Below are 15,681 nucleotides of genomic sequence, written 5' to 3' on the forward strand. Positions count from 1 at the left end.
CAGTTCCATAGCTGAGCATACATGTTGGGACTGTAGGTGTTACTAGAAACCTCAGTGGACTCTGTGGGGCTGCAGATATTGTATAGTTCGCTGTCCTCCCTTGGTATGAGTAATTTGTTTGAAGTGTGAATTAATTGAAGACGCTTAAGCTCTCTGGTCGGGCGGGGGGGGTGAGCTAAGGTTTGACTGCACAGACTTGGAGGAAGATCTGAAAAAGTTTCCGGACAGTAAAAAACAGTCAGTTTCATTGTATGCAGTCTTACTCCTCTGGCGGGGGGGGGGGGGGGCATGTAGACTTGACTGCTGGTTCTGAGAGGAACGGGGGTAGTCTGACTCGTTGGGTTCAGTCGGTGAGGAAGGAGTGGATCCAGTCGGGTGTCTTGTCACGGATGCCGGCGTCGTGGAGTCTCGTGATTAGGGTGTGGTGGGAAACTGTGTTGAAGCCGGCCAAGAGATCCAGTAGGATTAGGGTTGCAGTCTCGCCCCGGTCGAGAAGGGAGTGGATGTCTTCGGTGGCGGCGAGAATTGCGGTCTCTGTGCTGTAGTTCCTTTGGAAGCCAGATTGGGAGGTGTCCAGGCCTTGGTTTACTTGTAAGAAGGTGGAGAGTTGGGCGTGGATGGCCTTCTCTGTGACCTTGGCTGGGAAGGGGAGGAGGGAGATGGGTCTGAAGTTCTTGTGGTCAGTCTGGTCTGAGGGCGGCTTCATCAGCAAGGGGTTGATCTTGGCGTGTTTCCAGCCATCTGAGAAGGTGGCCGTTTTGATAGAGCAGTTGATGGTGCGGCAGAGCTGGAGGCGGCTGCTCTGTTGAAGATGTGGTGTGGGCAGGGATCCGTCAGGGCTCTTGAGTGTATGCTCTTCATGGTCTTGAGTGTGTCCTCTATGAGCAGGGTCCGGCAGAGCGCGGTTTGTTGGGGTACAGCGTGTTTGCGTGCGGTGTTGGCGGGCGAAGTGCCAGGGTCTAGGGTGTCGAAGCTGTCCAAGATCTGTCTGATCTTGTGGTGGAAGGTGCTGAGTTTGTTGCAGAGGTCTTGGGAGGGAGGGATGTCTGTGGTCTCACTGTTGGGCCTGACTAACTCCTTGGCGATGGCGAAGAGTTATTTGCTGTTATGTCAGTTGCCGTTGATTCTCAATTGGAAGACTGTGTTCTTTGTGGTTTTGAGAAGGAGGTGGTGTGCATTGATGGCGGATTTGAAGGTAGCGTGGGTTTCAGAGGCTTTGTTGTAACTCTATTTCTACTCTAGTTGTCTGCAGGTGCGTCTGGATTCATGGAGGGCAGGGGTGAACCAGTTGGCTTTCTTGGCGTGTTGCTTGACAGGTCTTTTGTTGAGGGGTGCCAGAGTGTTGTCGTTGCAAGATCCATCGGTGGAGGCTGCGTGCTGCGGTGTTGCTTTTGGCTGAGTGGTTGTGCTTTGGGAGTCTACATAGCTACTCGGTGGCCTTGATCCAGCTGCAACGGAAGGGGGGGGAATAAGGACGATGGTGTACAGTGGGTGTGGTGAAAGCAAGATTCACACAGTGGTGGTCGGTCCGGGAGAGTTCAGTGGTGTGGCTGTAGCTGATGTTCCTGCTTGCGGAGAAGACTGGGTCGAGCGAATGTCTGGCTAAGTGGGTCGGTGCGCTCACTAGCTGTTTGAGTCTGATGTTGGCGAGGTTCTCCAGTAGGGAGGCAGTGTTCTGGTTGCTGGGGTTGTTCATGTGGAAGTTGAGGTCTTCGAGTAGGACGTGGTCGGTGGGTCCATTGAGGTCTACTATGGCGTCGGTGAAAGGCAGTCAGGGGCTGGGGGGGGGGCGCTCTATCATCGGAGGACTGACTGGTACGGATGGATATGATCAGCTATTTTGAGGCTTCTCTACTATGCAGTGTTCTTAGCAGTGCAAAAGCAGAACTTGGGGAGATGTAGAGTAGACCTAAGGTGCTGGAGTTTGAATATTGGTGCAGAGATGGGTATGTATTTGTGTGTTCAGTGGTAGGGAAGGCTGGGCGTGTAAGTACAAATTCAAACGCTCTAGAGCCTTATGTCTGCAGATCGACTGACGTCTGAGCTATTGTTTGGGACCGTTTTACATCTTTGAATGCTGCAGAATGGATTATGATGCTAACTTTGTGTGGGATGCAATGTTCAGTGATCACTGTAAGGTTGGAGATGTTACGTATTTACTTCTCTCCTCTACTGTATGAAATATGCACACCTAGGAACCGGGAACCTGAATAATTCAAAACACGCCATAGAATGCAGCTCATGGCACAGATGTGCGCTTCTCTACGGTGGCAATGTGAGGAGCGTGCATGCTAGTGTGAGGATGTTGCGGGGTTAATTGTCAGCGTGTGCCAGGTTGAGGTCCTTTGATGCTTGAAAATTATTATGAATTTAATTTCGCCCTGAGTATTGTGAAAATGCATGTTTTCAGTAATTGATCACCTACTAACTGCTAGATTGCTAGAGAGGGTTGTTGCATTGTTTGAATCAACATGTGTTTCACCCCTTACTTTGGCATGCAAGCCTGGGGCTTCATCAAGGCCTGTGTACTGCTTTCATAAACCACTTCGGTTTAACTTTATTTGGAAGGTCATTAGGATCCTTTTTAATCCAGAATTAAGGCGCCTGGCTTTTTAAGGCACTTGTGTCGGCAAAATGCCTTCACGTGTTTGAGGACCATAGTGACCGAACCGAGACTGAAGGCATTTTGCCGACAAAAAGTGAAAACGAAATGGTTTGTGCAAGCGGTACACAAGCCTTAAAGCGCCAGGGGGTGAAACGCGTGTTAGCTGCTTATAACATGGATACCTCATTTGAGGTACCATCAAAGATATATGGAATGTTGATGAAAAGATAATAAAGCTAAGTTCATCTCGTCTTCGAAGTATTCTTTGTTATGCACAATTGAAAAATACTGGGCACATATTGGGATTATCACACTCTAACACACGTTTAACTGCAAGAGAGCGCCCTACCCTCAGTGTAGAAAACAAATCCATAAACAAACTAAATTATAGAACACCAACATGTTCAATGAGATGCCACCCATCGGCTGATTTTGCAGACTACTTTTGGTCCGGGAACAATACTTGGTGGGTGAGTTCTTACCTGATTTTGAGAGGATCTAGTAGGAAGTCGGGCAAATCAAATCCAATGGTGTGAGGTTCAAAATCTATTTTTCAGGCATCTAGTGGAGCGCGCTTCTCCTTTACTGGAGGGGTGATCTGATGAGAAGTACTCTGGTCAAACATTCTCTAGCAAAGCAGTGCCCGGGCGGCACGAAAGTGGGTTCCACCAACTTTCCCAGAGAGGTCTACAGGATTGGAATTATGAAGTTGCATATATGTTGTCCCATCCACAAACGCATCTGAAGGAGAAACCTGCATGCTGCGGTGACGCTGTCATGGCAGATGTCTACATTCATACACCTAAAGATACTACACTTGTACACAACATGAATACCACATGCACAACACATAATGATTAGGACGTGAAAGACCCCGGTTATTCTAGGGTGGAGGGGACTACGTGACCTTGGATTCCACTGGTGGGGAATAACCTAGAATAACTCTGGAATTACCGTCCTCTGCAAGTCTGGCAGCAAAAGTATATACATAACGTTTGTAACAAATTGAAGTACTGGCAACCTCCCAGATGAATGAGAGTATTTCCCTTAGAATAGTTTTACTGTCTGACTTTATACTTCTGTTTCTTGGGGTCAGCGTTCTAGCTCTGAGACTTCTGGTATGCATGCGCTTTATAAAAGTATGAAATGGATCCTAATCAAACTGTTGTCGATTAGACTGGGCCGCTTCCTCAGCTGTTCTCTTGTTTTTGTTTTAGGGATTCTGATCTCCTGCAGCTCCTGGAAGGCTTGAGTGGGATTCGGCTTGTGTCGGTCGGTGAACAGGACATTGTTTTGGATGTGCAGGATCCTGGCGCAGTCCAGCAGGAGCATCCGCTGAAGCCCCTCAGGATGACCTTGCGCTGGACCAAAGATGAGAAACTTCAGGTCCAGGTGAGAAAATCAAGGAAGTGTTCCTGCCTTCCTACTGCCAGCACAGGCTCCCTCCCCGTCACCTGGTCTTGTAGCAAACAATGAATTGTCTTTATTGCAGATGTTGTTGTGAGGAGATCCCTAACACTTGAACAGTGATTCGGCTCCCTTCATTCAACATAGATTGCATTTTTCTCAAAGCATTTATACAACCCTGTTGCTTGACCTTGCTGGTAATACATGTATTTGGCTTCACCGGAGCACAACTTTGAGAATCACAAGTTCAGACTCCTGCAATAAGAGTTCACCTTTCTCAGGAACAATATGATGGGCTCTAACTTGGTCAGCTCAAGATGGTTCACCCAAGCTGACCTCTTCTTGCTTCCTCCGATCACCTTTTTCAGTCTCCTTTGTCCCTCCCCCCCACCCACTGAACCCCCTACTTCCCCTCCATCATCCTCAGTTAGTAGCAGCTTCCCATCGCCTTGCCTGCTTTATAAATACATGAAATAAAAGTTTAAAATGCATTACACGTGGCTCTGGCTCAGCCTGGTTTATACATTAACCCACTCGCTGTATAAATTATATAATTTTTTTTCTGATAGATCCTTCTAACCGAAAGCTCCTCATCTTCTGAATATTCTCCATATATCAGACTGGATCCAGAAACATTTCATAGCGATGCTTCTGCATGCTTCTAGGCGGCGGCATTCAGCTCTGTGTAGGCTTCATTCTGCCCCAGAAGTAAAGAGCAGAGCCACATATGAGTGCCACCCCTGCTTGGCAATATCAGTTAGTTTCTGTGCCTTTGAATAGGGGTCCGGAGCTCTGCTCCCACTTTTGTCTGCCTTTTGATGACTCCCAAAACTAAATCCAGTGCGCAAAAGAACAATGTTCCATCCTAAAACCACAGGCTTCAAACCATGCCATGATTGCAGATAACAGATGCGCGTCATTGACTCGCATGATGTGCCATTGGTGTTTGGGTTCGGGGCACAGATCGGTCGTGCAATGAGTGCACTCGCAAGAAGTCTCCTTCACAGTTGGAATCTGGGTGGAAACACAAGAAAGGGAAGCTGGACTCTACTCCATCCTTCCATTCTCAAGAGACGTCGTGAGGGTGTAAAGGTGCCAATTTGTCTTGCTTTTGATCTCCAATTGAAGAGCTGATCCTGATGTAGCAGAATTCCCCGGGCCATCTGCAACGCAGCAGCAGGTCCAGCCATTAAGGAGGCCATGCTGTGTATCTTTGGCATTCTTCTGGCATGCTTTGGGGCCCAAAGGATCCGCAGTGGCCCTCCATCATACTATTGCTGGTGGAGCCGTCCTCTGCACAGTCGGAACCCATGGAAGCAGTCGTAAGTCCAGCACCAACTCTGCTGCATTTTATACCCCAGCTCCGCGGCCTGCATCTGTCCCTCCTTTTTCACTGGAGCTGAATCTGGTACCAACTTAGATGTCCAACAATGAAATGGCATTTGCTAGACACCTACCAGGGTTGTGCTCGGAGTCTACTACAGTGCACCCAGTCCCCATATAGCCAGAGTCTGATCCTATACTTCACTAATGCAGAAGTGCCCTCCAAGGACCCACTGTCTTTTTGGCTCCAACTCTGACCTGAGATTGCCACCAAAGGTGACGTGGTGTGGATGGGGATGATTTGCCCTCCCTGCCTCCCATTATGGTGACAGTCTTTACATAGACTTACAAGAGGCCAGTGGGCTTCATACTCCTCTTGTTACACCGTTGAATTTGCCTCTTTAGCTGCCAGTGGAAGAGTGCTACCTTGGTTATGGTAACTCAATGAGTAGCTGGGGTCCTGGACCTCCTACTGCCTTCAGTCAAAGTCGAGAGCAATGTCCTTACAGATATTTTGCAACCTGGGCCTGCCTCATCTGGTCCCCTGCTTCCATTCAACAAAGCCCTTACTGACACCCTAATGATCACTAGGTCCAAGTACTGTGTGTGCCCTCCGTTGAATAGACGGGGGCAAGAATTGATAGACCGGCACCAAACCACTCTGATTTCATTAGGCAGCATTCTACTCCAAACAGTCTAGTGGTCCAGGCTTTCAACAGCAAGGTGAGCCCCAATTAGTTCCCTACAACTGCCCCAAATTAGGAGTCCGAATATTGCGTTAGCAAATGCTCCCCTTGGCTAGTCTAGCACAGCGATCAGTTAATGCGGTTTGTTTATTGGGCCAGTGGGCATATGCCCTCTGGGACATGACCAGAAAGTCTTTCAGGCGAACCAGAAGAACTTAAGGTCTTCTTGGCTCAGACCATTCCAGATTATTCAAATACAGCCCGAATACATGATTGGTTGGCTACTGGTTGTCTGTAGTAAGCTGGTGGCACCCTTGTGGTACTCTTCATCATGCTTGGATGCTTTTGTCACATTTCTGAGACACGCACAGGTCTCCCTTAAGGCTATGGCTTTCGATGGCTCGCTTCTATTTGGCAAAATAGCCAATTCTGCCTTGGAATGCTTTAGGTAGAGTAGAGAGATTGCATGCTCTTTGGATCTTTCGGCCCCTGCTAGATAGTTCCCACGCCAGTTCAGTATTTTCCGAGGCTGCTGCAAGGGGTTGTGGTACAGGCAATGCCAGTCTCCCAGCCCACTCGACATCCACCTCAGTCCTTTCCGGGGCCTGGATCTGAGAAGCAGCTCGCAGGTCATCCTGGGTTTCATTCCTCTGGATCCTCCGTCCCCCTGGACAATAGCCTCCAAGATGCTTCAGCTTGCCAGTACAGGCGCTCAACCACCCTGTGGGAGGCAGAAGCCAAGATCTTCCCCAAGGGTGGTGATCATGACATCCGACAGACCGGTCCTCCTGATTGTTCAGCATGTTATGACCTACAGTTTTTCTGCACCTCCCTCCCAAACCAGGACAACTCTCGGAGAAGCCCTTGTTTATTCTAATGCTGAAGGTGCGAGTCCTACTCTCAAACAGAGCCATCGAGGGGGTGCCTTACTGACTAATTACTCGTGTTCCGCCTGTCCTGGATCCAGGCAACTGGATGTTGATCTTGGTCCTTCCGGGCACGTATTTTCACATGCTCATCCTGCAGTCCCGTAGAAGTTATCTGCTGTTCAAGGTAGGCCCTTCAGCCTCATAAGTGCCCCTCAGGTGTTTATAAAAATAATGGCTGAGAATGCCAGTTTCCCCCTCCCCCAACAACTAGATGTTGAAGGCGGGCTCGCTGCAGTCCTTTATAGACCCTCTTGAGATCTGCGAACCTGCTGGCATTGTTTGGGTTCATAATTAATGAGCTGAGTTACACCTCACTAAGAGCAGTTCTGAGGCTTCTTGGCATGTTAGTCTCGTGCATCCTGGTTGCCAATTGGCCCCAGTACAAGGGTAACCTTTTAGATGTCATCCAGGAGGTGACTGCGCGCGGGGTGCAGTGGCGATGGCTCCACTGCAACTGGACAGAAGGGGGGAGAGGTGTAGGGCGGCACGAGATGTCAACACTTTTGCATGTTTGAGTTCCTCAAACTCTTGCTAGGAGAGGCATTCTGTATGGAGTGTAGCACAGGACTCCTATATGCTTTCTCGTGCTGCCCAATGGTGGCTGCTAGCAACAGTGCTGGGGCAGTGCTGGGGAAATAAATTTAAACACCTGCCGCTCCCAGTCGCCTTGATCCTCCTTTGCTCCCTGCAGCCACACAGCACAGGCTACTATACTCTGCACCCAATCCAGACGCTGCTCTCATGCTATTACTCTGCATGAGACCAGTGCTGGGATTGGCACGAGCGGGTGGATTTAACTCTCCCTCCGGCGCGTGGAGTTTTCTCCACCCAGCTATACAACACAGCTGGTTTGGAAAAATCTAAATACGCATGCTGGATTTGCCGGCCATCTTAAAGTGCCCACCACTCCTCCTATCTGCTGCCCATGGAGGATGGCTTCGCCGCGCCCTACACCCGCGGCATCGACTCACTCAGTCAGGGAATGAAAAATATAATGATAATAAAATTGTTTGATCATTTTATTTTTTCATTTGTTGGTGCTGAGCAGTGGGGCGACGCTCCTCTGCCATTACGGAGGATCTGCCTCTGCCTCAATTTCTGAAGTTTGAAGCTACCAGGCCCATGTCATCCTTGTAGCTCCAGATTGGACCAGGAGAGTGGGGCATTTAGAACATCTGGGCATGTGTCTTTCTCCCAAACAGGTCACCGCTCTGAGAGGATCTTGTTAGCCCATGGCAGGCCCACATAGGACCGTTTTCGTGGCAGCCATATGTATTTTGTTTTGGGGTCTCAACTCCAAGGGAAGAAGCTTGCACAGCTTCATCTGGGGTGTTTGGGGGGATGCATATGGCTGGGTGTTACCTGTGGCAGAAGGGAGATATCCTCGGGTAAGGGACTTTGTGTTTCATCTTGATTGAACAAGGGTTGTCCTCTGCTTCTCGTTGTGTCGAATGAGGTTATTCAGTGATTTGTTTGATGAATTCCCTGGATGCCAAAGGAGAGATGCCCTTCTCTTGGAAAGCCCTGCAGGCCCTGTGAGTTTAGTGCAAACACACGCTCTGTTCTAATTGCCAGAGCACAAGGGGAAACTTGGGTGACTTCCTTCATAACTTGCCCTCTGCGTCGGTCACTTGGACATGGGCCATCGCACGCCTTGGGTCTGCCCATAAGGGATATGCAGAGACAGCAAGCCTTTGCTGCAAAACATTCAAATTGGAGCTGCTCTTGCATTACAGGAGCCATCAGCATAGGTCCCCCTAGGGTGATCTTGTTCAGCTTCAAAACAATTAGACTTGGTATCTTCAGATGCTGTGCATTCGCTTGGCGTCTCCCTAAGCAAACTCTGCTGTATATGGAGGTTCCGTTCACACATGTTTGAGGGAGACGGATGTTGGATAGAGCGGGCTAACTTGGAACTATCTGGTTTATTGGAGTCAAGCCATTTCAGCTTGGTTTCTTTTTGTTTCCCTCTTCAGACCGACAGCACGTTTGTCACCCCGGCTGATGCCATGCTGGAAGAGCATGTCCTGGATGTCAAGATGGCCGTACTGGAAATGCAGAACACCTACCGGAGCCAGGCCCGGCTACTGCAAGAGCTGGATGGACTTCAAGACAAGTAAAGTAGTAACCTCGCACCTTGACCTCTCATCCCATGTGCCTGTCCTCCTGTCTCATCCGGCGAGCCATGATGGCTCTGGTCGCTGCTTTAGGTCAAGGGGGTACAGGGTCCCTTGTGGTCACTCCATGACATACTATTACCTGTTAATTTGCTGCCAGTGTGTTAGGGACTCTCCCTTTGTAATGCACAAAACGTACACTGCCGCTGTCAACTGGTCACGTGCTGCAAGCTGTAGTCTTGTACTAGGCAGGCTGCCAGAAAGTGACTAGCCGCCAGGGGACCAGCAGAGGATACTGTAGCCTTTTCCAGGTGCTCTGCACAAGGTAAGCTACTGGTGTCACCTTGTGATTTGCATAAGGTAGGCTGCTGCTTTTGCTTGATGTGCAGAAGTTATGCAGTAGATTTCTCAGTGATGCGCAGGGCTAACCTCTACCGTGCAAAACCATGCTGTCGCTGTTAAAAAAAAAAAAAAAAAAAGCAAAGCTCTCGCAACCACAAAGCAGTACAATGACATATAAAACAGTAATGACAATAAAGTTGAGAACAACAGCAGATCTTGTATTTTCAAAGTCCCAAACGTTTATTTGGATCCACATTCAGCCGACACGTGTTTCGTCGTGTTCAAAAGTAGAGTCAACACGACTCTTCAGGGCTGACAAAAGATAAAACAACATATGTACAAGACGTTTAGTTTATAGCATGTGTAATACATACTTTCATATCCCAGGTGCGCACAGTGGTGATCGTGATTGTGAGAATCACACACGGGTGTTGTGTGTCTACCGTCTCTATTCGTGCCTATATATAAAAACAACTGTGTGCATCCGCATGCCTATATCGTGATAATGGTGCAGGCCAAGCTAGAAATAGAATATACTGTGTATCCATTCGTAATGCATCACCTATATGGTCATGCTCAAGCAGATCCGCAAATGATGAAGGGGTCAGGGTGCAAGAAGCATTAAAAGTGCTTTGATGAAGAAGGAGTGTCATGCTCCGTGCAGGATAGCTAAATCTCTCTTGTGAGGGGGTTCTCATGCACATAGAGTGTCTCACATTAGTTACTAATCGCCTACCTGGTAAAGACCCAGGCATCTAATGGTTAGAGCAAAAACGTTGAAGTTGAATGGCGCTGAATCTAAGAACACAATGGAGAGAATGTAGTTTAGAAAACCACATTAAAACGGAAGGAAAAGGAAGAGAGAGGCACGTGATTGTAATCACAGGGTGCCTAGGTACGTTGGGTAAAGTTCAATCTCGCTTACCCTGTATAAGATCTAAACGAAGATCACTGTGTAAGTAATCCAGAGAAAATCAGTTCCGGGTTTGGAATACGACTAGATTCTCAAAGTTCGCGCTCACTGAGGCGCAAAGGTGAATGAGTAAAGAGACTGTAGGGAATTGGAGAAAAATGACAAAGTCCATAACTAAAAATCAGGTTCCTGTTACATTATCTATTGGGCATAGCAAAGTGATACACTGAAAAAACCCGTTCGCAATGACTTAAATCAAAACGACAGAATTGTGAGAAAAGAAATTTAGTAACTTACATACCTGTACACGTGTACGTGTCAGATTGTACCGGGAGGGGATCCAATACTAAGGGCTGGAGTAGTTAGCTCGGTTACTGTAGCACAAGCGGTGCGCTGGGGAAAACAAGAAAGCGGCAAAAGCACAAGGTCAAGAACCGCACAATTAGCGGACTGTAAGCCGAAAAACGGCCACTTTAGCCTCTCACCTGTGATTTGGAATCCCTCCTCTGAGTATTCCCGGTCGCCGTGTTCCATGGACGGACACGTGACCGGAAAACGGAACCCTATTCATGCTTGCCGAGCACACACTACTAGAGTGCATTGCAAGGAAGTCTAAAGGTCATATTTAGCCACCATTTTGGGTGAGGAAAAGTATACAAAATTATAATAATAGCGGGGCACAAAACGGGTGAAAAACCGAAAAGCTTATTTCTGTAAATGAATAAACTGCGACACCAACCAGCGATGGTCAGTCTCCAATTAATCTTAAAATTGTTATTAGACCAAATTGTACAAATTTAACCCGATTTGTATTTCGGTGAAGGCTGATCGATACCAGCATCAGAAGTATAGTAAAATAGAATGACCAGGCTACATCTAATACGAGTGACGTGATGTATCCACTTAGCACATAAACCCATCTGGTATTGAGGGTGTATGTAGATCGGTTACCGCATCCTAGTGCAGGGCTATCTAGTAAGAGTAGCACGATATGTCCACCAGGGCAACTCTATCTATCGCTGTGCAATGGTAAGAGTAAAGACCCCTGGTGTGGACAGGTAATCTGAGCAATTTTACATTCGCTAGAGTGGCGATTATATGTAACAGGAGAAATAAAAGTCAAAGAATAGAAATAAAAAATAGAAAATATAGATGCCAAAGTGGCTGGGTATAGCACTACTAGCCAATTAATCACGTAGACTGAAAACGAATGGTGCACCCATAAGAGTTGCTTCGAAAAAACCCCACGCGGTGAATGGTGACTTTAGAACATATATCCATACATTAAGAACTGGCACTTGTTCAGAAACAATAGGTAACTCAGTGTACTGACAAAAAGGTAAATTATAAATAAGAATCTCATCCATGTTCAAACATAATAGTCAACATTGATTACAACGAAAGTAGTTTTCTGCGATTCACCTTATTTAACACCAAATTCATGTAGGATAACATATTAAATGTAATCAGTTGATCAAAATGAATGTAAATACAGAATTATTAGGTTTCAAATATTCAATTCCCCAAGAAAAATTGAAGCTCAGGGTCAAAGTTTAGCCCGTGTTCTACGCATAACAAACGCATGATCCACGTGGCCTCCCTACGTCTCAAAGTGAGTTCTCTGTTGCCCCCCCTAATGTTTGGAGGGATCAGGTCAATACCAAAGAAACGTACCTTCACTTCATCCTCAAGTGGTTGACATGTAGCAACGTGCAGGGCAACCGGGTATTTTGGATCTCTTTTCTGGATGGCTCTCATGTGTTCAGCAAGTCTTTCCTTCAGGGGTCTGATGGTGCTACCCACATATAGCTTGCCACATTGGCATTCAATGATATAAACAACATATCTGGTAATGCACGTGATATTGTGTCTGATTTTGTAAGTGACACCATCATGTCCTGTGAAAGTCTTCGTTCCATGTTTGGCCCAAACACATAAAGAGCAGAAGCCGCATTTGTAGAAGCCTAGGCTCCGTGTGGTGAGCCAGTCTACGGCTGAAGTATTGTGTGGAACTGTGGGACTGAGTTTATTCTTCAGAGTGAATCCCTTTTTGTATGTGATGGCTGGTCTTGCTGGTAGCCATTCTTTCAGGGTTGTATCCTCAGTTAATATTTTCCAATGCTTATTAAAGCTTCTGGAAATTGTCTGGTGCAGTGCATTGAACTCAGTAATGAGTCTGATTTTTTGAATAGAGGACTCCGTTTCGGTACGCTTCTTTAGACAATCAGGCCTTGAGGCGCGACAAACCCTTTTTTCTGCAGATTTCAGAACTTTAAAGGGGTAGCCTCTACTAAGAAATCTATTTTCCATGTTCTCCAAACAATTATCAAATTCTTTAGATTCACTACAGTTGCGTCTGGCTCTGAGATATTCACCATAAGGTATGGCTTTTATTTGGTGTGTGGGATGAGCGCTGCAAGCATGGAGAATAGAGTTACATGAAGTAGGTTTTCTGTAAAGTCTACTATGGAGTTCATTTTCTTTTACGTAAAATTCAAGATCAAGGAATTCCATCTTTTCTTTGCTATGTTGCATGGTGAATTGTATGCCCCATGTATTCTCATTAAGATAACTGAAAAAATTGGATAAAGAATCTAAGGTTCCAGACCAAAGTAAAAGACAATCGTCGATATATCGACCCCAAAACAGAATTGAGTCGATATAAGATGAACCTTTGGGGCCCCAAATGAGGTCTGACTCAAGTGCCCCCATGAACAGGTTGGCAAACGAGGGAGAAAATTTAGACCCCATTGCCACCCCTTTTGTCTGTCGAAACCATTTGCGGTCAAAGATGAAAAAGTTATTGTCCAAAATGATTCTCATCATGTGTAGTAACATCTTCGTGTGAGCCCACAGCGAAGCTGGTTGATTAGAGAGCATTTTCTCCATGGCTTGCATTCCCAAAATAGGATTGATGCTGGTGTATAGCGACACCACATCCAATGTCACTATAAAGGTATCCGTTTGCCAGTCAATATCCGACATAATTCCTAGGATATGTTTGGAATCTTGGATGTAAGGAGGTAGATTTTTGACCAAGGGGCCTATGAATAGGTCGACATACTCCGCAAGTCTCTCTGTCGGGCCCCCTATTCCCGAGACAATTGGTCTTCCAGGAGGGAATGGTAAATTCTTATGTACTTTGGGGAGTGTATACAACCATGGGAATGTAGGTCTAAAAACCTTTAGATAAAGGTATTCGTCCTCGTTCAAAAGGCCTGATTGTTTCCATTCAAGAAGTAGTTTGTTGATTAGAATAGTTAAAGGACCCATCGGGTTGTGGGAAATTTGCTCGTAACAGGAGTTATCACTAAGTTGTGTAAGAATCTCGTTGTTGTAGTCAACGAGATTCATCACAACCACATTACCTCCCTTGTCAGCCTCCCTAATTATGATATTGGGATTGTCACTAAGAATCGAGAGTGCAAGACGTTAGCCTTTAGTCAGATTGTCCTTAAATTTGAATTTGTCATTCAGGTTCTTAAAGTTCACTTTATTTATGTCTTCAAGGACATGCCTATGGAAATTATCTATGGCATTCCCCCCAGAAAGAGTGGGGGTCCACCTAGATTTACTCTTTAGCCCACTGGCCATGCCATACTCTGTTTCAATATCAAGTTCTTCTAGAAGCCTCTCCATGTCATAGGGGCTATCTTCTCTATCTGTTAAGGAAAGAAGCAGATGAGTTGCTTGAACATCTTTAATGGTCAAAATGTCTGTGTCAAAAACAATACGTGAGGGTCCACAAGCACTGGGAACATTAGATTTACATGCAAAATGTTTTTTCAATTTCAGATTTCGTATAAATCTAAAAATATCAATCTTACTCTGACAGATATCACCAGTATTATATGGGTTAAAGTTCAAACCTTTACTGAGTAAAGAAACCATATCTGCAGTGAGGGGAAAGGTAGAAAGGTTAATCACTTGGACAGTGTTAGAGTCAGTCAGTTCCTGTGTGTGCCTGACCTGAGTTTCCTTCGGTATTCCTCGTTTGAGACTGCGTTTCCCCCTGTGGGTTTTGGGTCTGTAGCGCCCCTGTTTGGAACTGTCCTGTTGCCCTTTCTGATCCGTTCCATTTCTAAAAAAAAGGGCATATTGCCCATCTCAGTACTGTCTATTCTTTCATTTTCAGATTCACTGAGTCCAGTAGAATTCAGTGAGGACGTGCTAGAAGCGACTGAGCTCGCCGTAGTCGATCTACCTGACTGGGAGCCTTGTTTAGACTTGGGAACTAAGGAATCATATTTTTGTTCATACGTGTAGACCCTCCCATTTCTATAGTCCGCCTCATCCCTTCTGATTTGGCGTGCTTTCCTGGTTTTGATTTCCGCCTGGTGTTTAAGGAGAATTTCGTCCATAATGGTATAGTTCTTTATAGTAGACTCGGGTTTGTTTAAATCCTTAATCTCTTGTTCTAGGGTAGAGATTTCTAATAGAAGCTTAGCAGACTTGCGTTCGGCACTCTCTATTAGTATATCTATTAGAGTCATTGAATTATGATTAAGAGATTCTTCCCACTTGACCATTAGGTCAATATCAAGATTGTCATACGTGGGAAAGGTCTGAGATCGTAGACCTCTAGGAATCTGTTTGATCTTTCTGTAGTAATTAAGGGTGGTTCCATCCCACCAACGAGAATTTTCTTGTTTCTTAAGCTTTTCTAGCTTGAAAAACTTTTCCCTGAGTCCCTCCACAGGTGCAGGACCTGTAGTGGCAGATGCCTGATGTGTGGGCATTCCCTTGGCTAAGTTTTCAAAAAGATCTGATGCTGCTTTATCCCTGTCCATACTGGGGGTAATTAAATAGTACAAGTGAAATAACGTGGAGGCGCCTACCCTGGAAACAATCAAGGAGACAGCTAGGAGGGTTATTTAAGTGCAGATGGAAGGCGCTCTGCCTATAGTAAACGTTATAGTGTAGTGAGAGAATAGTATTTATAGCGTGGTGCGTGAAGAGCGAACGGGATAACCCTAACCGTTCAAATGAACTCAAAGAGTTTCAATAATGAGAAAAAAAGCAAAGCTCTCGCAACCACAAAGCAGTACAATGACATATAAAACAGTAATTACAATAAAGTTGAGAACAACAGCAGATCTTGTATTTTCAAAGTCCCAAACGTTTATTTGGATCCACATTCAGCCGACACGTGTTTCGTCGTGTTTAAAAGTAGAGTCAACACGACTCTTCAGGGCTGACAAAAGATAAAACAACATATGTACAAGACGTTTAGTTTATAGCATGTGTAATACATACTTTCATATCCCAGGTGCGCACAGTGGTGATCGTGATTGTGAGAATCACACACGGGTGTTGTGTGTCTACCGTCTCTATTCGTGCCTATATATAAAAACAACTG

General features: G+C 46.1%; 1 protein-coding gene across 1 annotated transcript in view; it reads left to right on the plus strand.

Annotated features, from left to right (window-relative positions):
* ZWINT (ZW10 interacting kinetochore protein) overlaps positions 1 to 15,681 on the plus strand; it is a 49,827-nt gene that overhangs the window by 15,155 nt on the left and 18,991 nt on the right. The window contains exons 7-8 of the mRNA XM_078664135.1: positions 3,823 to 3,997; positions 8,927 to 9,066. Coding sequence (XP_078520261.1) covers positions 3,823 to 3,997; positions 8,927 to 9,066 — 315 coding nt within the window. The remainder of the gene's footprint in view (positions 1 to 3,822; positions 3,998 to 8,926; positions 9,067 to 15,681) is intronic.

This window comes from Lissotriton helveticus, chromosome 10 (genome assembly GCF_964261635.1).
Source record: "Lissotriton helveticus chromosome 10, aLisHel1.1, whole genome shotgun sequence".
Classification (NCBI taxonomy): domain Eukaryota; kingdom Metazoa; phylum Chordata; class Amphibia; order Caudata; family Salamandridae; genus Lissotriton; species Lissotriton helveticus.